Raw genomic sequence first — 23686 nt, 5'->3', positions numbered from 1 at the left:
AGGCAGGGGAGGGGAGGCATTTCTAGACTTTGGACCACCCACCACTATCCATCCACAACATAATTATGACACAAACCTGCCGTCACACACTTCTCTATATCTCTCTCTCTCCTCTCTCCTCTCTCCCTCTCCATCCACAACACAACACTTGGTAACGTATTAACATTCATACAAAGCTGTGAAGCACTTTGAATGAAAAATCTTTCTGGTGGTTTTGGGTAATATATAATTTTTTTAGTTCAATCTCCATTTTGGGTGGTCAATGGTCAAGGATACACGTAACACGCTATTAACTCTTCTGCTTGTTTGTTTCTATCCATTTGGGGTTGTGGATATGTTGAAAGGGATTTTGAGATTTTTGAGTTGCTTGCTTGCTATGACTTGGCTTATGGGTCAAAATAATAGAGACTTGAAAAAGGTAGGGCTTGACAAGTATGAGAAGCCATAGCAAGCAACCGCACAACCACAAAAACTATGATGATTGTTGGGATATTCAGTATCTTTTGGCACCTGTTGTTTCATTTCATCTTTTTTTGTTTTTGTTTTTTTGGGTGTGTGTCTTGGCCTATCGTAAGATAGGCAGATGGTTTTATAATGGGTTTGGCACAAGGACATTTAAGTGATAGATACCTTTGCTATCAGAGGAGATGGGTAATCCATTACTAGCCACCCCCACTAAACTTTCTACATCAATCACCGTTTCTCTTGAGAGAGAGAGAGAGCACTTAATAAGGAAAGGGGGAGAAGGAGGGTGCCTAGCCAGCAAAGATATAGGAGGAAGCCCACCACAAAGGGCGGGGCCATGGATGAATATATCTCCATCACTAGCCATAACTTTTTCTTTTTCCTTCATTCCTACATGTGATTCATGGACCTGGGAGTGAAAACATCAACTTGAACTTTGTACCTTCCTTTTTGCGCCCTTTGACTAATTACAGACAACAGTAGAGCTCTATTACGTGTGTTTTTTTTAGTTTTTTTGGATCCAAGCGATATTGGAGGAGAGGGGAAACAAACTTAAAACCCAGGACTATAGGTACAAGAGTAAATACTCTTAACTACTTGAGCTACAAGCCCCAATTATGTTAAAATGAAATATTGTTCGAGCTGAAATAAAGAAACAAGCAAAGCATTCACAAATTCAAACTTCGGTTGTCTTAAATTATTTCCTGAAAGTATCATTTACAAAAGGCAAACACGGGTACATCTTATGATTCATATCCTCATATTGTCAATTTAATTCGCAACCCTAGCAAATAAATTCAAGCTCTAAAATACTACAAATCTTTCAGGTCCTCCTATTTATACCTTCAAAAATATACACTCAACTGAATTGGAAAGAAAAACAATTTCTGTATTCAATTATCTGTCCAAAGATCAGCTCCTTAACCAGACAGTTAATTTAATTTCAATTGGTTCCTTTGCTTGGCGTCTGTGCCTCCAGATGAATTCAACTTGATGTGCCATTTTTCTAAGCTCAGGAGCAGCTGGATGAGAATTAAAATTTGGGAGGTCATATCTAATCAGCAGACTGATTCGGTATTAACTAGAACTTGTCCACAAGGAACTAAGTCTGGCAGCAATCTTTGCGCTCTTGTAGTCCTCTCTAAGCTCAATAAACCTGATTTCCGATCCAAATCAAAACTTTATCACAACCAACAGAAAACCTTGATAAGCAGTGAAAGCAATGAGATAGTGAAAAATAAATAAATGTCACTCTGACAAAACAACTTCATGCTGAATTGATACTAGTGTATTTCTTTCTGGATGTTTTAAAAAATAAGTCGAGAAATTTGGAAACTTTCCATCAATTGGAAAGCATCTCTCTTCTTTCCTTGGAAGGGAAAAAATGAGTTTCATGTGTCTGCATGTGTGTTCTAAGAGTGTTTTTACAGTCCACAGTTCACAACATGTTTGAACTGATACCTCTGTGCATCTTTCCGTATGCTGGGGGTACCCTCAAACAGAGTTGAGAGGCTTTCAGGAGCAACAATAAACACATTGGCCATTCTGCAGAAAAAAGATCATCATTACATTCAGATTCAAAATATCAACATGAATAGAAGCTGGAAATCTAGCAATTTCTTGGAAACTTACATGCCCAGCAATTCAAATTTTTCATCAACGGAAGGAGCATTGAAACTACGCACAAATTCTCCATATTCAGTTATGTCACGCTTCAGCCGCAGTCCTCCACTGAGAAACGAAGAAACAATTAGTACGAGTTACGTGATGTGAAACTTTCAACTAATTAGCAGGCCACAAAACATATTATGAGAAAGTCCACCTACCTGGGATTAAAAGTGAACTTCTGCCAATGATTTAGCAGCCCTTTGTGCAAGCGGTTTCCCTAGTAAAAGTTTTCACCATAATATAAATTCAAATGTGAAGGTGCAAAGATTCATCATCACTATATTATCACTACAAATTCCCTAACCATGGCAGCCAAACCCAAAAATATTGAGTTAATACCCAGGCATATTACAATAAGAGAATGACAATGAGAAATATCATAAACTGCATAATTTTGTTTGGCAATCTTTGTGCATTATATCATAATTGATCTAACACATGCCACAAAGAGATAATGTGAAAGGTCTTGTATAATGCAATTGTTCTGCTTTTTTCTTTTCCTTTTTTGTGTTCAATGAATTTTGATACAACCATTTCTCACTGTATCATATATTAGTTGAAAGCATTCTTGCTGTGTTCATGGCCATGCAATATGCAGTTCACCTTTCAATTACTCAATGTTCTACAGTATTCAATCTAATTCTAAATCTATGACTGCAAAAGAGCTACAATAGGAATGGAATCACATAAATCAAACCACAAACGAACTACTTACTAATTCAGTCAGAAAGGCTTGTTTGTTAAGACCTTCAAGTGCTGTGAATGCTGATTCTAATACACGAGAAAGATACGCTACAACTCTAGACAAGAGGAGAGATATGTTATTCAACATCAAGAAACAACACGTCTGTAAGAGAACAAATTAAATGACAAGTTTTCAGGAGCCCTTAAGATAGGCTTTAATTATTCATCGGTTGTACCTTGTACAGGCATTTGTTGGCCGGTGATCAGGAGCAAATCCATCTTCAGGTGATCTATAATCTGTTGCCTTCTGTTCAGCAGAAAGTAACCGCTCCACCTGGATAGTAGGAATTTCACAATAGGAAAAAGATGAGAGATGGAGGAATTGACATAGAGAGCAAAATACATATTCAAGAAACACAAGAATCAGCAAGAACTAGTGTACACACATGTAGAGCAGCACCTAGCATGAAAGACAAACCAATACTATACTTAATTGATACTAAAGGGGTGGAATTATGAAGTATACATGCCTAACCCTAGAATCTAAATAGCAGATCTACAATTCAATAACTAACCTCCGCCATCACAGTTTCAATACACTGTTGAAGCCCCTTATATGCAGCACTCTCTGCACTGGACATAGCCGTTGCCATTTCTTCACATGAAGCAGCATGTGCACCATCGACGGGGAGTAGAAGCCGAGATATAGAATTTGAAAAATACTGGAGAGAAAAATGGCAATCAATTTAAGCTCTCATAACATACCAGGTCATTCCATTCAAAGCAACATTCAAAGCATTTAGATAATGGCAATCCAGAAACATACTTGCTGAACTATAGCCACACTACTACCGCAGCGTTGTACAGCAACCATGAAAGATCTGAAACTGCTTTCACCAGCGGCGGCAGCAGCTTCTGCCTACACATCAGCCATTCATATCCCTTAACTCCACCGTGTTGGGTAGACTATACATTTATTTAAAATATAACTACATTCTATAGTTCACAATTTAGAATGCAACAAAAAGTATACGATAAGGTAAGTACAGCAGAAGCAGCAGCAGCAGCTACCCTTCTACTAACGCTAGTGCCCAGCACAAATCTTTCTCTCAAAGCTGCGGCTTCAGTCAGGCTGTCTCTTGCTCGTTCAAGACCTTCTGTTATATATTGACTGACCTGAAATGTTAAAAACATTCCTGAATTTCGTTCTTTGATAATTTAAAAATAAAAATAAAAACTGAACCTGTATGAACCAAAATTTGATCAAACCCTCTATCTAAGAACCAACTTACTTGGTCTAGCAGGGAAGTGAAGACTGCTTTCACATTTGCTGCAAGGGTTGCAGGCTGTACAACAACATGTAAAAAATCAATTTGTTAAACTGGTATAATATCTGATACTTTATAAAAAACCAGTACAATTCAAACCCCAATTTTACCATCTACAAGGACATTGTTTTTCCCCCTATTTTCCTACCCTTAATGAGTTTGCCCATCTCCCAATTATCAGTTTTATATCATCAGCATAACATGCACCTGACTAATGCACCAATGAAGGTGAATTTCCTACTTATCCACAGGGGAAAAAGCTCCTTTTAGCATGAATTTCATACAACTATGTCTTCAAATTCATAATCTCCGTGTGCAGATAGATTTTAAAACACCTCATAACCAATCTCCAATTTCAACATTAAACAAAGGAACTCTGTTAATGCACGTTAACCTGATAAAGCCAAATGAGAAAAAGAAAAGGTAGACCCCAATGTTGGGGAGAACAGAAGTAACACTACACTGGAACACTGTCAAAGCAAAACTTAGGGGCATAATTATAAATATGTTTCTTCCAGACTTTAAAACATACTAGGCAAACATTTTTCCCGAATCCTAAGTCATTAGATAAAAGTTGAAAACTCCCGAGTAATCATATGTAGAATCCCTTGAAACAACAAACATTACTTGAGATGAAAACAATGTGCATCTGGTAATTGCTTCTTCATTCCAACGGACAAACTCTGTCACAACAGTGACAGATATTTGCTGGTGGGAAGATGCTACTGCAGCCCCTTTTGAACGCCCAATTGTTCCACTTGATTCAGATATTTGCTGGCTTTCAGCACGTAGTTCTGCCATCTGCAAAGAGTAATGCATGTTATGGATTGTTACCACCAACACAGAATGAGAGTTAGCTTGGTCAAGAGATGATGCATTTGATGCAAACCTTAGCTTGATATAGTTGTCTAAGAGAGCCCTGCTCATGTTCAGGATATCCATCCTTGTGAGAAGAAAATAGAGACTCCGTGAGGCCTGCACCATCAGAGGAACTTTCTATGAAAATCCCCGAGTAGATAAGTAGAATGAAGCAATTCCAACCAAAGCAAAATGAGGACTGACTGAATGCAAACATTCTCACCAAGTAAGATGGTACAGGTAAATATTTGTTGGCTGTGAGCCTAGGATTTGTTAAAGAATAGCAATTTCTGCTATTTTAATAAATAAAAACATCTTTTTTAAAAACAAGGGCAAAGTCCAAGTACATTGGAGGCAACTGGAACCATCTAGTTAGAACCCCGCAGTAGATTAACTCAACAATATAGAAATCGAAGTTTCTTAAACCATATCAGGCATCTCGAGTGCTGCCTATCTTTGTTTCCCAATTAATCTTTCCAGTGTCAATTGCTCCAAAACACAATCCACAAGCCTTTTATTTTTGGCCAAAAGCCTCATGGTTACCTTATATTAACCATTAGTACCATAATAGTCACACAAGTACTCTGCATTGAGAAAACAAATAAATAAGGAGCTAGTTTTCAAGTTAATTCATTACCCTCGACATCCAAGTCACCACATCCCACAGCTCGTAGGTCTCTAGCAAGTTCTTGTGTCTTCTCATACGCCACTGCTAGCATTCTAAGATACTGCAGCCTCAGGTCAAATACAAGTTAAAGAAAGAACTGATTGTTAGTTCAAAAGCATTTAGTGTGCAAGAAAGAGAGGAGGGAGGGAGGAAACAGCCATAGTAAATTTACTCACTAGTAGAAGTCCGCCTTCTTCTATAGGAGGTATATTCACCAGAGATGGCTTAACTAATAATTTGTCAAGTAGAGCAGTAACTCTCTGCTCTAAAACTCGCTGCACCCAACGTAAGAAAACTAGTTATAAAGGTGAAAAATAAATAAAAAATCAAGTACTTCATTAACATGGAACCAAAATGAACCCAAAAGGAGTCATTTTTCGTCGTCACCCTTAACCAACATGTAGGCTTACCAATCCCTTCCAAGCCTATGTGTTATATAAACTAACCCTGGGTTAACATTGCAGTCAATGCATCCAGATGGGATGTCTTGATTGCAAAGGGTTTGCCCAATGGTTTATATGATGCATGGCAGGCTTAGAAGGGGATGGTTAGGCTACAACTGGGTGAAGTGTGGGGAGCAAAGATACACTCATGCAAAAAAGATAAAAAGAATAAAATAAAGTAAAATCCTGGTTGGTACCTGAACTAAGATTGACATAACTTCATTAGGAGAAGGGAATACAGCCATAATTGTTGCAGCTTCCTTGCGCACAGTATCTGCAATAGAAACAAAGATATAACAAATATATTGAGGAATATAACCTCTAATCTGGATCAACGGTATTTTTTAAACCTGTGATTTCTTTATATAAAGAAGAAAGTCCACGAGCAACATTGCTAGGACTAGCCTGTGAACCCTCATCACCAAGAACCAATCTGGTATCTGCATTCATGACTTCCACGTCAATAAACATTGGACGTGTTGCCACATAATGTTGCATGGCACTAGTGCCCCTGTTAAACTGCATTGCAATTTAAATAAACAAAATAAGGCAAAGGGATTTTTCTAGTGAATAAAAGCTGTAAAAATATCTGATACGGTATGAAATTAGAGCTTGAGAGAGAGAGGCCTGGAGTTTTGGTGTTAAAATCTAAGAATATCATGATCTATTAGGTCTAAAAACAATTATTACCTGAGATAAAATTTTAGCACATTCTGCCATGGTTGACAATTCTCTTCTCTGTGATGCAGCATCAAAACGAGCTAGCAATCTGTTCTCCAATTCTATTAAGAAGGTAAGAAGAAAAAGAACTTGATTAAAATAAATCAACATAATTTGTAAGGGACTCCAAACTCTTTCCCACCCAAGCTTTTAATTTCTAGGATTCCACATTTTCATATAGAATCATTAAGAAGGTGCTCCATTAGTTTTGAATAAAGTTTTTGGCACAGTGACATCAAACGATAGCATGGAGACTATAGTCAATTTCCCAACTAGACATGATATTTTTGTGACTACATACATACCATTGCAGTAGTCCTGAAGATTAGCAACTGCAACTTCTAATCCTCTGCTAGCTGTTGCATTGCCCATAACTGATGGTACAGCTATACCTTGTCTTCCAATATCTTCCTCAGCAAATGCCCCTAATATTGATAGAAGCATGGAAGGTTATTATTGCAATGAAGAGAACTTTTACCACTCCTAAAATCCATTTGTAAACGAAACTTATTTACCAAAAGCAATAATCACATTTTTCTTCCCGTTGCCAGGATATTGGATGGTATTATCATAAATTACAAGTCTGTTCTTAAAAGATATCACATTGACATTATCAGCACACGGACATTATCAGTTTCTTCTACAACTCTATAGGGTGCTAAACACTCTTGACAGAGGATGGTAATTATTTGCATACACTCATGAAGTCATATCTACACAGTCGGATATTGGATGGTATTATCGAAAATTACAAGTCTGTTCTTAAAAGATATCACACTGACATAATCAGTTTCTTCTACAACTCTATAGGGTGCTAAACACTCTTGACAGAGGATGGTAATTATTTGCATACACTCATGAAGTCATATCTACACAAGTCGGATGCAAATTTAATCTAGTTTCATTCACCTAAGAATATTTCATGACCATATCTTGCAAACAAATCACAGCTACTGGCTAACCCACAGTGTCTTTGATACCCATTTCTAGAGAGAGAGAGAGAGAGAGAGAGAGATGCTCATAAATAGTGTGCCTTAAAAAATAACTACAGATTTTTTAAGATGATAATGCCATCTTACGCAGTTTCTGTGCAATTTTAGCAGCCTCTGCAACACGACTATCATCGGAAAATAGGGGTGAAAGTTCCATCAGATCGCCTGGGCTGCTATTAAACTCCATCAAGTACTGCAAGGATTTATGATAACAAGGTGTTAACTTATTAAAAATAAAGGGTAGCATATAATAAATGGACCCTGACTACCTTTATGAGCTCTATCGTTTGACTAGCAGTATCCCGCTGAGCATCTGCACTCTGACAAGGAAAACCCACAAATTACAAACACAAATTAACAAAGAGTTAAAGAAATAATTGCACAGTAGAAATCATTAACAAGTACAACTTTGGACGTTAAAGCATATGCACTAGCAACCAAGCATAGGACAAACTTCACCTGCAGATGATCTCCTATTTTTGCAGCAGTCTGTCCAACACTTGATATACGAGAATCCAACCTGGCAAAGCTACCAAACAAGCCGTCTACTCCTTTTTCAAGCTGAGAAATAACATGCATCACGAATACAGTCAAATTTGTGATTCACTATTCAATTCAGATTCATCTAATGCTTTGAGATTCAAAGCACTTTTGGACTTCAGATTCCTCACTTTGTGAAAAATTTACATGTTTTCACTTTAACATTGGTGGAAAACCATGTTAAAAAAGCAAGTTAAAATAGTAAACAATTGGTTTTATCAAACAATAAAGAGAAGCATATATGTTACTTCCATGGAATTCTTCACATATGATACTGGTTACCAAACGAATGGTGAAAATCACAAAAGGCCAGATGCAGTAATTTCCATATATTTTCAACAGGGAAATGTCATTTCTAGCTTTGAGAAATGCATCAAGTCCAACCCCAATATCCATGGAGCTCTAACGATGATAGTCTGAGCTCTGACAATAACATTTCCCAGTTGAAAAGGACTGCTGCTCCTTCTTCGAGTACAGTGTGCGAAACATTTTCTGAATAGGATAAACAGTAAAATGTATGCCCTCTGCTAACTAACCTCAGCAAGTGTCTTGCGGTGCTTAGAGTCTTGTACAGAAACCTCCTTCTTAAGATTGTTGAGTCTTCCATCAATCTTCAAGGGTAAGAGGGGGAAATCAACAACTTCAGAAAAAATTGAAATGACTTTGTAAGTCCAATACCTACGCTGTCACAAGGCATACCTGTTTCTGGAGATCAACCAACTCTTTGCAAGAATCCTTGAACAGAGATAAGATCTTATCTACTTCTGGAAATAGAGGGTCTGACAGTCCTTGCGCAAACTTTGCTGCATCCGATGGTGCTCGCATATGTCCATTTGACAAACCATCGTGCCCACTGATGTTGCTATGACCTTCAGATATGTCTGTTTCTTCTTCTTGAAAAGATGGGAGAAGATCATTTACCAGGTTCCCAAACAATGCATCAAATGAAAACTCCCCCTGCATTTTAAATCCCAAGGAATTTCAATCTTTACTTTACATTAATGCCCAAGTGCATCATTGGTATACTACAATAGTTACATAAGGTAATGATATATTTTGCAGTTTTTCACCTTAAAGTCGTCTATGTCCAAGATGAGTGGAAGTGAGCTAACAGATGAAGATTTTGAATGTCTACCGCTTCTGATTCCATCTCTACTCTCTTTCATCTAGTTCAAGAAAAATCAGCAGTGAAGCACAATCAATAAAGTCGCCATTGGAGCTCACAAATGATACAGCCAACATCCAGCCAACAGTTCCATCCATTACAGACATATTAACAGCACTCTTCAATCGAGAACCAAAATTTTGTTGCTCAAATCACAAAAATAACTTTAAGACTTCTAATAAACCCAACTCTTGAGCAAAACATGAATGTGCATGTTTGCTAGTCCCATGAAACAAGAAACGGGCCTTCCATACACAATATCTCATCAAGGGATATCTTTCATGTCAATGGAGCACACTAATGAAAATTTTGGTGCCATCATTGTTACAAAATGAATTTTCAAAATCCTAGAAATGGATATCCTGGAGCACATTATTTCCCGTTCAACAATTATCATTTTTCAATTTAACAGCTTAAAAGTTCAACTTTGAAACCATGATTCAGATTCAGATAAAAATTGAATACATTACAGAACAAATTAAAGTAGGAGCAGTCCAAGAAAAGAAAACAGCGATTCATTACTCGAAACATATTATAGGACTCAAAAATTAAAACAAGGTGAAGATAATGAATGTTGTCTAAAATTACGATACAAAAGAAATGCATGTTAAAATTTATGTTTATTCAAATGAAAAACAGATGCTCTAGTTTTGATGGCGTTTTCAGCTGCTAGATTACTGGAGCTGGTGACTCCGTTTCCAATTTTTCATCATTTAGCTTTGTAATCTCACCAGCCAAACAAATTGATCAAGAAATTACAAAAGTTACCATTGGATTCAAAGCTCCAATATCCCTATATTCAGAGCTCCAATTGTCGCAACAGACTCTCTATAATTTGAACCCCCAAAACATGACAGAAATTACTGAATAATTTCTACCATTTCCTCACACTCTAAGCAAAAATCAACAACTACTGTTCCTAATTTGGACGCCGTAAAAATTAGAAAAGGAAAATCCAAAATAATTAAAAGCAAATGGGAGAAGGGAAATTCCACCTCTATGCGAATCCACTGAGCGAGCGAGAGAGAGAGAGAGAGTAGCAGAGAGTTTGCCTCTTTCCTCTTTGCTTGGTCTGGTTTGGGTTAGATCGAGGGCGAGAGAGAGAGAGAGAGAGAGAGAGAGGAAGTTCGTGGACGAAGACTACAATGAATATTCAATAACTTTAGTGACCATTTTACCCTTCCATTGTGATACAAACGGTGTAATGATTAAGGGTAATTTTGAGAGTTAGAGTGCATCTAAAAAACAAGCTGGAAGCATAAGCATTGTAGCTTTGATTTTTATTTTTATTGTTTTCGTACGCCTTTTATTTGGTCTGCTGTTTCAATTTGATTCGCTTGCCTCTGCCCTCACAACATTCCTTTTCTTTTTCTGATTAAGAAAAACATTCCCTTTTTCTTCCTTTTTTAACTTTGTTGTAGTTGGGCCAACCTATACCCGTCCGAACGCCAACCCGACTTTTGAGTCCGAGTTGTGCAAGAAAATGCCCGAACTAAATTTCAACCCTAAGAAATTTGAGTTTGGGTTGAAATTTTATAATTAAAATATTTTGTTCTTCCTTCATGTGATATCCTAAATTTATTAGTTACCTGTCTTTCCTATTGTCAAGGTTAATTACATATCTTATTTTTAAGTTTCTTAATATGTAGTTGTTGATGGATTATGGTGTGTCATGGTTGTGTTTATATGTAATGTTATCTCATAATAATACAGTCCCGATCTCTTGGACCACAGGAGTCCAAGAGATTTGTGGTCACTCACCATTGGATGTAAATTCAACGGTTCACTCAATCTTGAACTCCTTTTAAGAAACTTTTTGAACCATTAGATTAATATCCAACGGTGAGTGACCACAATCTCTAAGACTCCTGTGGTCCAAGAGATCAGGACTACATAATAATAATTCTTATGCAATGAAACATTTAAGGAAATTATACTTACTAACAACTTATATCATCATCATCATCATCATCATCATCATCATCATCATTGTTTTAGTATTTTTAGTTGATAAACCATGGAGGGTTGGAGTCTCTTTTGATTTCATTTCCTTTTATTTGTCGTATTGAACTAGTTACTTGGTAGATCTCATCTAAATTTAATTTGAGTTCAATTCAAGCAGTTATATGTTAGAGTTGAATTAAATAATTCTCAACCTAACTAAAACCCGGGCTCGAACTCGAGCCAAAGCATGAGGTTCATTGTGACTTTTAAAATGAACACTACATTTCAATTTGTTCACTTTACTATCCAAACTTGTAAGATGTTATCATTTTAAGTATTATGTGTGTATGATCATCTATACCTTTTTTTTTCTTTTTTTTTTTTTTGGGATAAATACAAGCGATAATTTAAACTAAGGGGAATGGGATTCTCACACACACTAACAAGATGTTATAAAGATTCAAACCTGAAACCACTGATCTACAAGTAAATAACTTTTTTCACTGAGTTAGACCTTGTTAACTCTTTATTAACTACCAACGCGGCACGTAATGATACTCAATTCCAAAAACAACAAGACCACACCCCATCATATAGTTAAGAACTTTTTGGCATTTATACGGCCCAATTTTTAGTCAAACATAAAGCTTACCTCCCAAAAATTTGTTTGCATCCCAAATTATGGCTGTAAGCAACATCTTGAATCCTAGCATGAGATGCTAGGGTATGCTATCACTGTCGCGAAAGGTTCAAAATGATAAAATTTAGGGCTCATTTGATAATCATTTTATTTTTCAATTTTTATTTTTTAGTCATCATTTTTAAGAAATTGAAAGCATAAAACTTGTTTGGTAACCAATTTCAGTTTTCAAATAAACTAAAAACTAAAAACTGTTTAAAAGCTTTTTGATAATTGATTTTAGTTTTTCAATTTTATGTGGAACTTGGAAATGAGATTTTGGGGGTCAAATTGTGAATTTGAGATCATATAATGAAAGTGCATATTACAAAGAGTTTATGACATTTTTCAATGACTGTGTTTTAGTTAGGATGATTTTTTTTTTTTTGCTGATTTTCTCACTCATTTTTTGTCTACTTACACTCCCTTTTGTTTTTTTAATTTAGAGACGAAGGGGAAGGGGAGGAGAGATGACTTTGCATGTTTTAGATGAGGGTACTGTCTAAAAAAGATCGTTTGGCCCCTCGATTTCACTGAACAATTAACAGACTTTAATGATATGATTGTTTTAAGGAAAATGCTAGGCTTACCACATTTTTCATACCAGATTGTGTACCACCTCTCTAATAGAGGTGAGCACTATTGTATTGGTGTGCTCTACCTCTATTAGAGAGATTGTACATAATGTGGTATAAAAATGTGGTAAGCCTAGCATTACCCTTGTTTTAATACTAAAGAGAGAGTTTGAGGACGGTTGAAATGAAAAATTTATTTTGTGGAACAAAATGAAACTCCAACAATAGTTGGGAACACAAAAAGTTAACATGGCCTGCACGTGAGCAGTGCGTGCACCAATTATGAACATATGCATTTTGGGTGCTTTGGTTTTCCCATCGCTCCTCTTCCATCTTCTCCCGCTCAGTTCGCTATGTTTTTCAAATTTCGCTCCATTTTCCCGAGAAAATCATGAGAGAAATAAAGCGAAAGCTTGAAACCTCATAGCAGAGACTAGAGAGATGGGCGATGCAGATTGCGATAGCTGCGCCAAAACCATTTGTTCAATCTGTTACGAAGATCTCAAGCCCATTGTCGAGGATCTCCAAGTCATCACCATCTGCGGTCATGTCTTCCACGAGCTCTGGTATTTATCTCTCTCCCCTCTCCACATATATATGGATATAATGTGTTATTGTTTTCTCTAATCTCAATGTATGCATTGATTGGAAATTAATGTCAAAACGGTGACGTTGCTGTGTGAAACCCTAGTCTGCAACAGTGGTTCGAGTACTCTGCGAGGACGAAGAGATACACTTGCCCGGTGTGCAAGCAAAATTGCAAAGAAAAGGATGCCGGTCGACTTTATTTTCAGTCGGTGGGGGACTCAGCGGATCCCAGTCTCACTCAGAGGCCGATTAACCAATGTGAGGAAGATCCCGTGGTGTTGCGTCGAGAGGTGAAAAGGTTGGAAGTCACGGCGCTAGGGCTTCGTTCGGCTTTTGATCTTCAGGGGAAGGAGCTTAAAGAGCTCAAAGAGGAGGTATTGGATTCTCATTATGCATTGTTTGGCTTCTGAGAAATAAGGGGAAGAACAAAGAAAATGAGTTAGAATTTGAACTTTGGTAAATTGGTGTTCTACTATTTGAGTTTGATTACACATTTGGATTAGTTTGTTTTTCGTTTTACGGTACCTTCGGAAATTGGAGAAAAAAAATAAAGCACAATAGTTATAATTTCAGCCAGAGAATTGACTTTGAATGTTAGATGATTTGTAATTTGGTACTATTCTGTGATTTGATAGTATAGTTTGGCTTAACTGGGAATTTAAAACAATGGAAACATAATACTGAAAAGTTTGTTTCCTTTTGCTTCATCAGAAGGAAAAATAGAAACAAATGTTGCAAAAGTTAGAGGAAAGTTTCCGAAATTTTATATTATAGAAGGTTATGAGGTTTATGATTTAATTTCTTTTCACGGAAACTCAGTAAAGGTGGGGGGGAGAGATGATACAAATAATAAAACTCTGGATATTCAGTGATTTATTTTCCGCAAGATTGTAGCAGCTTTATGTGGTTCTTATGAGGAAAGTTTTATTTCAGCTTTGTCTATGCAAGGATGAGGCAAAGAAAGAAGCAGTGTTGAAGAATGAAGCCTTGAAACAACAAGCATCCATGCAGCAGCAGCTTCATATGAAATCTGAGGTAAACCATGAACTTTGGTTCTTCATTAAATGCATTTTTAAATAGTCTTTGATTGATTTTATAAATCAGATAAAGTGGTAATTTTTTTGGTAGGCCCTTGATAAATCGACTATGGAACGCTTGAGGTTGCAAGACAGAAACATGGCATTGGCCAAAGAGCTTGCAGCATTCAAATTGTGAGTGGTTTCACTATGAGCATTAGTTTTTCTAATGGTTCTTTATCATTTTGTTAATCAGAAAGAGTTAAACATAAGCTTTACGTCAACCCCACACATGCTTTGCCTCTTTAGCCCAAGCCAAGGGCTATTATGTTATAGGCAATCTAATCTCTCAAATACTTGTTTTCTTTTCTGCTCCTAACATGGTTATGTGGGTTGCAATCTAGGGTATCTGATTTAGATCTGAATGAAGATGAGGTTCTAAAGCTTTCCACTCTTGGTAATGGGGCCAACACCAAAGACACGATAGATATTCTAAGAAAGTCCTTGGAGATGAGTAAAAGGTCAGCCATATAAATCTTATCCTGAAATTTACTCAACCTTTATGGATGGAGCAAACTGTTTGACATTTGCTCAAATGCTTCTCTCTCAAGTGATTTTAAGCAGTGGTCACTTCTCATTTCATCCTTCTATACTTTGTTTCTTTCTCATGTTTTAATTTACATTATTTGCCATGCATATTTCTCATAGGAACTACAAAGAATTGATAAACAAATACAATGGTATTGCACGAGAAGCCCGTGAGAGCAAAAAACTTGAGAAGGAGGCTAAAGAAAAGATTAAAAAATTGAAGGTAAGTTTGTGATGAGATGATCTGAAGTGAATATCAATCGATGAGTGGAACCTGATCTAAGTGATTTTGTGGCCATTATCAGAATAGGGTACAAGAACTGGAGATGGCTGTTGAAGTAAAAGATAATGAAGATTTGAGGGATTTAAAAGCTTCAAAGAAAACTCGGGGTGAAGGAGTTATGCAGAATGGTGTACAGTGTAACTTTAAATCAATGCCTGTCAACAACTCATCCGAAGATCAACGAGAACATCTGTATGCTCCCAAGCGTAAGTTGAATAAGACTGAAAACTTGGAAAATGATCTACTGTGCCATAGGAGAACAGAAAACTTCAATTTCACTGATCACATGGATGCAAATTGTACCAAAGATGGTACAAGGACCCCTGCTCATGATAAAGTAAGAGATGCCTACTCTTTAATAGATGAAGATGCTTCAAAAGTTTCCACAACTAAGCATGGACTTTCAAATCTCAATTTGAAAGAACAAACCTATGATGGTGTTGCTATCCAGAAGTGTACTCGGTTGAGATCAGAGGCAGCTTCTGATACTAAGAAAGAAACTTCAGTCATTGGACTAAGCAATCTGGTTGAGCCTTTTGGTTCAATAACTGGTACCTCTAAGAATACCGCCAAGACCCCTGCTGCTGATATGGCTGATGTTGTGATTCTTGAGGATGTTGAACAAGTTCAACCCATTTTTAACATCAGAAAGGAGTCTCCTAGCCCACAACCACTTCCCAGTCCAGGTATATTATTGATGCATTTTTGAGTTTGACTGGGAAATGCATCATGAAATGATTCTGAAGATTAGAAAAACTTAACTTTGGTTTTGTTATTTCTCTTCCAAATACAGGGGATATATGTTTTTCTGGTGGCTTGCTTGGGCCTGATGGAACAAACAGATATTTAGGTAAATGGTGCAAGCGGGGTCTGAACAAGGGATCAGAATCAAGTGCAGATACTGGTCGTTTGATTGCTGTAGGAGCTGATGGAAGAGGTGGTAGAATCAAAGTTCTGAGATCTTTGAATCAATTGACAGTGGTGGGTTTATGTGCTTGTTTACATTTAAATTAGTTTTCTCTAATTTGACAATGTTACAAATGTTAAGCATGTCGATATTTTAACGTTTGCAGGATAATAAGGAGAATTCATCAGGGACAAAGAGGTGCAAGACTGGAGCTAAGACAAACAGTTCGCAGTCCCAAGGGTGCTTGCAAATAGAACACTTCTTTGGAAGGGTTGGCAACTAATCAAGTGTTTGAAGGTGCGCATATTTATGGCTTTGCAATGTTGAGTTACATGAAAGAGTAACGAATGGTAGAAGCAAATGGATTTGTTAGTTCCTATTTCTGAATTGGTTTTTATTGATATTCCATCTTAAATTATTAATTTGATTCTTCTTTTTTTCAGTTCGTATAATCTAATCCGTCCCTTTGTTGTCCTATGCAGCCGAAGACAAACCTTATACAGATGTCCAGAAATATCAGTGGTTACTATTTAAGTTAAGAGAAAAGAAATGTCTTGAACGATTGCCGATGGGATTTGTTTCTTCCGTTCAAAATGATGTGTCTTCTTGTAAAAAGTTTCTCCCATTTTGTTGTCTATAGCATAACTTGTTCGCCAGTTCAAAATGAACCCCGGGTGCAGTTTTCTCTTATGCCCCTTGGACAAATCTCAATACAAAATCACTCAAATGACCCTATGCCTTGCATGAATGCCATGACGCAAGAGTAACACAAAAGCATCCCAACATACTTTAATAATGCAACTAAAAACTAAAGATAATTAATAATATGATACTTGTATATTACTCAAATTTCCGTTACTTCCAAATTGTTCTCTTATTCCAAGCAAAGGAAAAAAAATTCGTATCCTCTTTTTTTTCTTCCCAGTGAAGTCCTCTAGTATATGATATATCCCTAGGTTCTTTCTTTCTTTTACAAATCTATTTTCATAATACTATCAAAAAAATAATACTATAATTTAGCCACAACTACAATGGGTTAGTCACGACTCACAATAAACATTGAATTCATCATAAATATGGAGAATCGAATCTAGGATTTCGAATACATGATTAAATGCTCTTAACTTGTGAGATATAAAGCCCATTGCGATACTTATTGGTTTTTTTATACACATAGAAATTATATAATTGAGGGGCATTTCTATAATTTTTCAACGTGTAACGCTCATCGTTGTTTTTACCCTCTTACATCTTCTTCCCGCTCGGTTCTCTGAAAAACAGGAAAAAAAGGAATCTTCCCGCTCAGTTCCGTTTTTTTTTTTTTTTTTTTCAAAATTTCGCTCCATTTTCCCGACAAAAATCATGAGAGAAATAAAGCGAAACGCCGAAACCCCAGGAAGAGGTAGAGACAACAGAGATGGTGAATTGCAACGCCTTTAGCAAAACCATTTGCTCACTCTGCTACAAAGATTTCGATCCCATTGTTGAGGATCTCCAAGTCATCTCCATCTGCGGCCATGTCTTCCATGAGCTCTGGTCTCTCTCTCTCTCTCATTTATCTATTTATTTATAATTTCTATGTATGCATTTCTTGAAAATTAAGGCTTCAAACGCTGCGTTTTGTCTGTAAAACCCTAGTCTGCAAGAGCGGTTCGGGTACTTTTCGAGCAAGAAGAAGTACAGTTGCCCGGTGTGCAAACAAAGTTGCAAGCCAAACGACGTCGCTCGGCTTTATTTTCAATGGGGTGATTCGAGTCTCACTCAGAGTCCGGTTATCGAACGCGAGGAAGATTCCGAGGCGTTGCGTCGAGAGGTGAGAAGGTTGGAGGCCATGGCGCTAGGGCTTGGTTCTGCTTTGGAGCGTAAGGAGAAGGAGGTCAAAGGGCTCAACCAGGAGGTATTTGCAATGTACTGGATTCTCATTATTTTCTGTTTGGTTACTGAGAAATCTTGGGAAAAACAATGAAAGGAAAGTAGGATTAGGAAGTTTGGTAAATTGGGGTTTCAGTTTTGCTATTCCACTTAAATAAAGCAATATAATTGCAACTTAGAGTACTGAATTTGATTGTTCGACGATTCGTAATTTTGTACTATACTCGAATTGATAAGGTAGTTTGGCTTAATTGAGGAATTTAAAACATTGGAAACAAAATGCTCAAAGTTTGTTTCCATTTTCCTACATTGAAAGGAAACTTGAAAACCAAAGCCCGTTTTGTTCAAGATTTTGTGCAAGATAGAAATATCAGAACTCTGGATCTTCAGTGGTTTATTTTGTGCAAGATTATAACAGCTTGCTTTGTGTTCATGTGGTTTTTCAGCTTTATCTATCCAAGGAGCAGGTAAAAAAAGAAGTTGAATTAAAGAATGAAGCCTTGAAACAACAAACTTCCATGCAACAGCTGCTTCATATGAAATCTAAGGTAAGCTATTAGCTGTACTTCTTTAAATATATTTTTGAATTATGTAAATTTATTATGAGAAGAAAAAAAGAAGCTGATGAAGTTTTGGTCAAATTTTTTGTAGGAATTTGATAAATTGACTTTGGAGTGCTTGAGGTTGCAAGAAAGAAATAGAGCATTGGACAAAGAGCTTGCAGCTGTTGAACTGTGAGTGGTTTTGCACTACGGCAAGTAGTTTTTTTTAATGGGTTATTACTATTTTGTTTCAGAAATTTGCGTGAGCCAAAGCCCGAAGGCTAGTATAGGCTACTTAATCTCTCAATGACCTGTTTTGTTTTCTGCTCCTAACATGGTTATGTGAGTTGCAATCCAGGGTATCTGATCTAGATCTGGATGAAAAGGACGTTTTAAAGATTGCAGCTCTTGGTAATGGAGCCGACAACAAAGACACAATAGATGTTCTAAGAACGTCCTTGGTGATGTCTAATAGGTCAGCCATATATATCTTACTTTGAAATTTAGTTGATTTCAATGGATGGAGCAAACTGTTTGACATTTACTTTTGTGTTTTTATCTAAATAAAGTTGAAGTGGTAGCCACCTCTTCATTTCACTTATGTATACCTTGTTTCTTTCTCATGTTTTAATTTGTTTTCTTTGCGATACCTACTTCTCATAGGAATTACAAGGAATTGATGGCCAAATACAATCTACTTGAACAGAAAGAAGCTCGTCACAGTAAAAAGCTAGAGAAGGCTAGAGGAAAGATAAATAAATTGAAGGTAAGTTTGTGATGAGATGATCCTATGTGAATCTTGGAGCGGTTCCTGATTTAGTGGCTTTTTGGTCATTATCAGACAAAGGTACAAGAATTGGAGACTGCTGTTGAAGTTAAGAATACTGAAGTTTTGAGGGCTTTAAAAGCTTCAAAGAAAACTCGAGGTGGAGGATTTATTCAGCACGGTGTAAATCGTAAGTCTAACTGTGTCTCTCAGCATTTCATTTAAAGATCAAAGAAAACATCTGTATGATCTCGCATGTAATTTGGATAGGATGGAAGCTTGCAGAATGATCTACTGTATCATAGGGCAACATAAAACTTCAATTTCACTAACCATATAAATCCAAATTGTGCTAAAGATGTTACAAATATCAGTGCTCATGATAAAGTAAGAGATGCCTACTCTTGAGTAGATGACATGCTTCAAAGTTTTCCACAACTGTGCATGGAATTTCAAATCCAAATTCAAAAAAAGAAACCTGCTTGGATGCTGCTAACCATAAGTGTACTTGGTTAATGTCAGAGGCAGCTTCTGATAGAAAGAAAGAAACTTCAGTTCTTGGACTGAGCAATCTGGTTGAGGCGTTGGGTTCAATAACTGGTACTTGTGCCGATACTGCCAAGACTCCTGCTGCTGATATTGCTGATGTTGTGATTATTGATGACGATGAACAAGTTCAACCCATGATGAACATCAGAAACGAATCTCCTATCCCACAACAACTTCCCAGACCAGGTTTACTTGAATTCATTTTGAGTTTGGCTGGGCAGTACAGCATGAAATAAGTTACATTTACTTGAACAACATTACAATATGAAATGTAACTTTATTTTTGTGTTCCTCATTAAAATGCAGGGGATGCATGCTTCTCTGGTGGCTTGCTTGGTCCTGATGGAACAAACAGGTATTTAGGTAAATGGTGCAAGCGGAAGCATAAGAACAGAACGGCAATAGCACAAGATCCAAGCTGTACAAGCTGACGGAAGAGGTGGTTTAATTAAAGTTCTGAGGTCTCTGAACCAATTTACAGTGGTGGGTTTATTTGCTAGTTTTCACTCAATTTACTTTTGTCACACACGCACACACACAACTATGTGAAGGAAGTTGAGGTTTCACCCCAAAACCAATTGGCAATGGGGGGAGTGGCCCAACTTCTTATAAGCCCTTGCTAGGTTTCTTAACTTTCCAATGTGGGACTCTTTACCTTCACATTCTCACACGCTCTCGCACGTGTGGCGAATTTTCAAGCCTAACACGTGGACAACACATTTTGGGTGACGTGGAGCACGTGTGGCCGTTGGGCTTTCACACGTGGGCAACCCGCTCTGATACCATGAAGGAAGTTGAGGTTCCACCCTAAAACGAATTGGCAATGGGGGGAGTAACCTAACTCCTTATAAGCCATTGCTAGGTTTCTCAACTTTCCAATGTGGGACTCTTTACCTTCACATTCTCACACGCCCCCGCACTATGATGCCTTCTAAGACTGATATTGGCTATTCCTATTTCTTATTTGGATTTCCTTTTTTTATTTTTTATTTTTGCTAGAGTTAATCAGATTCCCTTCCTAAGCGAGTGAGTTATTTGATCGTTTTTGCCCATTTGCATTAAAATCATAGGTTTTTACTTTTGCAGGATGAAAAAGGAGAATTCACCAGGGACAAAGAGGTGAAAGTATTAAGCTAAGACAAATAGCTTGCAGTCCCAAGGGTACGTGCAAATAGAACACTTGGAATTTGTTTCTTCAGTTGAAAATGTAGTGTCTTGCACAAAGGTTCACCCAGCGTGTGCGTTATGGGCCAGTTGCTGCTTCAATTTGGCATTTTCGATGGTGATTTTTTTCTTCTTTTCCTTGCTCTCTTTGGTGGTCTTAGACTAGTTTTTTCTTCTACCACTTTGTTATAACCCCTTAAAACACTTCATCCCCGCACTCTGCTCTTTGAAAACCCCCTTGCCATTTTTCAAACCGAGGTCTCAAAGTCCATACAGGGAAATGCTGTAAAATCTAGCTTCATGCATGAGTGATGATTAAGTTTCCAATATGTGTTGTGATTGCATATACAAATTAGGAATGGGAGAGGCTTATGGCATCAACCCTTTGTCCTTTTTTTTATGACAATTTCCCACATGTAAATTTTTTTTAGTTCAAGCGATTAGGCCGGTAGGTGCTTGGGGTTTTGAACCTCTTCTCATATGGATAGAGGTGGAAGAGCTCTCATACTGGAAAAGAAAAAAAAAGGTGGAAGAGTTCAATCAATTGAGCTATACCCCACTGGTATTTCCCACATTTAATTTTATAACGCTACCATTAGGCACAAACAGCACAACAGTTTTGAACGTTCTCCACACACGATAATTCTTTGGTTTAGGCAGGTCCTGCATGAATTTCTTACAACCTTCAATTATTTATTGTTTGGGGAAGGAAAGCAATACTGAAATTGGATAAATTCAAAATTTTATTTTTGGGCCCAGGCCCCCAGTTTGGAATTTGGATTGCTCAATTCAAAATACCGCCCGCTGATTCTGGAATTTTTTTACAGCCCAGGCTATTCGTGGGCGGCTTGCAAATATATACCGAGGGTGAAAAAAATAGTTCTCTCCATAATTTCCGTCTGTAAAAGCCTGCGAAATGCTTTGCTGACCAATCATATTATTGTTTTGTTCTGTAAGACTTACTTTTGCGTTTGATGAGAACTTTTTACCCATAAATTATTTATCAAACAAGTTAATGGGCTGTCAAGGGGTCAATTCTAATGGAAAAAGAGTTTGGACTTTCAGATAAGAGGTCTCCGACATCACAGTTGCGTGTGTGTGAGAAATTCATCTTCTAATTTAAATTGTTGCGTGTACTAAAAAAATTAGTTAATGTGTCAATGAGCAAGACTACAATCATCACTTAAATTTATAGTTCTAGTCGTTGGTTGGTGGAATGTGGATGGAATGAAAATAGAAATAAAATGTAATAATTCACTTTTTTAGTTGGAAAAAAATAAATTAGAATCAGAAGTTCTTGGGGTTAGCCCAAGTGGTGAGAATAGGTAAAAAATGGATCATAATCAGGTTATGTCTAGGGTTCATTCTCTCCAATTAAACAACCAAAAAATAAATAGTAGGTTACAATTAGAAATAGAATCAGAGTTTTAAAAAAATTGGTTATCAGTTCATTAGTTATCCTTTAAATATCTTTTTATTTATTTATCAAATGACAAATTATATTCTGGCCTCTTTGACTTTTTGCCATTGCCAATTGATAAGAGCTCTCTCTCTCTTTCTCTCTCTCTCTCCTTCTCTCCCCCCAGTCAGTGGTTATCACCACAAACACAAAGATCCTTGGCGCTCAAGAAATTAAAAGGGGTTTCCCTTTCAAATGCATACAGGTGTCAAGAAGGAAAGCTCAAGACTTTTGAATAGGAAAGATAGAAAACAATATCCAGGTAATGGAAGACAGCCAGAGAATCGGGTCCAAGTAAACACCCACCCAGAGGCCAGATTGTAAATGTTTTTTTTTAAAGCAAGTCCTAAAGCCACCGTGAGAATTGATTGTTGTCTCTTTGACCCACTTCATGTTCAGACCTTTAAATAGTTGTTTTTGGGTATTACAAACCCTAAAAGTAACTGTATTCTATATCTATACACAAAGATGATCTTGATTTCGTGTGAGCTTGTGGATACGTATATGTCTCAGTCTGTGCATGCTGTCAAAGACAGCAAGCAAAAGTCGTATATTTCTATCTGCTTATGTCTCTAGACAAATTGACACGAAATCTTTTTTATTTAGTATAAAAATTCCAACTAGTAAATTAAAAGTCCGAATTTAGTTTTTGGTTTCATTTTGAACTATAAAGATAGAGAAGGAGATGAGAGAGATGATGATAGGGAATGAACAAGATTTGTTTCCTATATAAACCAAGTATTTGTAGACTTAATTTGAAAGCAAAAAATGTATTTGAGATTAGCTTGGTTATAAATTATAATCGTATATGGTTATAATTGGAATTGCATTCTTCAAATCAATAAGGCCATACTTGTACTAATATGCTAAGTAGCCAATTATTTGTGAGCGCACATGCCAAAAAGCTAGTTTAGTGAAAAGCAGAGAGTTTTTGTCATACGAGATTTTTAGATTCTAGTAGTTTAGTCAAATTCACATTGGTGTCAATAATGTATACCATCCATCTTAATTATTTTGGATATTGATTGAGTTTAGTTTATACAATTGTGCATGTGGAATTAGTCTAGTGATGATTTTTAGTGTGTAGATTAAACAAAGGTACACATATGATTAAAGTAAGTGATTTGCATGAAGTATGTCATGCATTGCATAAGTCATGAGTGGCGGACCTACAAAGGTGTAAGGAAGTGCAACTGTACCTCCCTTCGCTGAAAAAAGCGTTGT

General features: G+C 36.9%; 3 protein-coding genes across 9 annotated transcripts; 2 read left to right on the top strand and 1 right to left on the bottom strand.

Moving 5' to 3' along the window:
• On the bottom strand, positions 1133-10754 carry LOC18787099 (exocyst complex component SEC10b). 2 transcript variants are annotated; one of them, XM_020557488.1, is made up of 25 exons: positions 10526-10754; positions 9436-9531; positions 9065-9322; positions 8902-8976; positions 8285-8386; positions 8095-8145; positions 7913-8018; positions 7139-7258; positions 6804-6895; positions 6464-6632; positions 6311-6387; positions 5847-5945; positions 5641-5731; positions 5035-5120; positions 4773-4946; positions 4110-4163; positions 3889-3993; positions 3644-3736; positions 3393-3539; positions 3054-3151; positions 2849-2933; positions 2292-2350; positions 2098-2196; positions 1927-2010; positions 1133-1621 (listed from the first exon to the last, which is right to left on the bottom strand). In XM_020557488.1, exons 2-25 carry the CDS (start codon positions 9529-9531, stop codon positions 1543-1545), a joined length of 2499 nt encoding a protein of 832 aa, XP_020413077.1. In that variant the 5' UTR covers positions 10526-10754; the 3' UTR covers positions 1133-1542. The 2 variants fall into 2 exon arrangements, with proteins under 2 accessions (XP_020413077.1, XP_007218915.1); XM_007218853.2 differs by having other exon boundaries at positions 3865-3993; positions 10526-10702.
• On the top strand, positions 12988-16821 carry LOC18785721. Its single transcript, XM_007220497.2, has 10 exons — positions 12988-13294; positions 13420-13690; positions 14250-14351; positions 14445-14527; positions 14737-14853; positions 15041-15143; positions 15226-15889; positions 15997-16184; positions 16277-16407; positions 16593-16821. Exons 1-9 carry the CDS (start codon positions 13170-13172, stop codon positions 16391-16393), a joined length of 1770 nt encoding a protein of 589 aa, XP_007220559.1. The 5' UTR covers positions 12988-13169; the 3' UTR covers positions 16394-16407; positions 16593-16821.
• LOC18785605 lies at positions 17310-22938 on the top strand. 6 transcript variants are annotated; one of them, XR_002270024.1, is made up of 11 exons: positions 17310-17646; positions 17749-18007; positions 18429-18530; positions 18634-18716; positions 18883-18999; positions 19188-19290; positions 19366-19480; positions 19813-20025; positions 20146-20322; positions 20926-21000; positions 22590-22938. XR_002270024.1 is itself a non-coding variant. In XM_020556284.1 (10 exons), exons 1-9 carry the CDS (start codon positions 17528-17530, stop codon positions 20268-20270), a joined length of 1236 nt encoding a protein of 411 aa, XP_020411873.1. In that variant the 5' UTR covers positions 17310-17527; the 3' UTR covers positions 20271-20300; positions 20926-21575. The 6 variants fall into 6 exon arrangements, 1 of the variants encoding a protein (XP_020411873.1); XR_002270025.1 differs by lacking the exon at positions 22590-22938 and adding an exon at positions 21836-22581 and having other exon boundaries at positions 20146-20300; XR_002270023.1 differs by lacking the exon at positions 22590-22938 and adding an exon at positions 21836-22581.

The sequence above is a fragment of the Prunus persica genome, chromosome G2 (genome assembly GCF_000346465.2).
Source record: "Prunus persica cultivar Lovell chromosome G2, Prunus_persica_NCBIv2, whole genome shotgun sequence".
Classification (NCBI taxonomy): Eukaryota; Viridiplantae; Streptophyta; class Magnoliopsida; order Rosales; family Rosaceae; genus Prunus; species Prunus persica.
The sequence above is the reverse complement of the archived record's forward strand: the minus strand, read 5'-3'. Positions and strand labels throughout refer to the sequence as shown.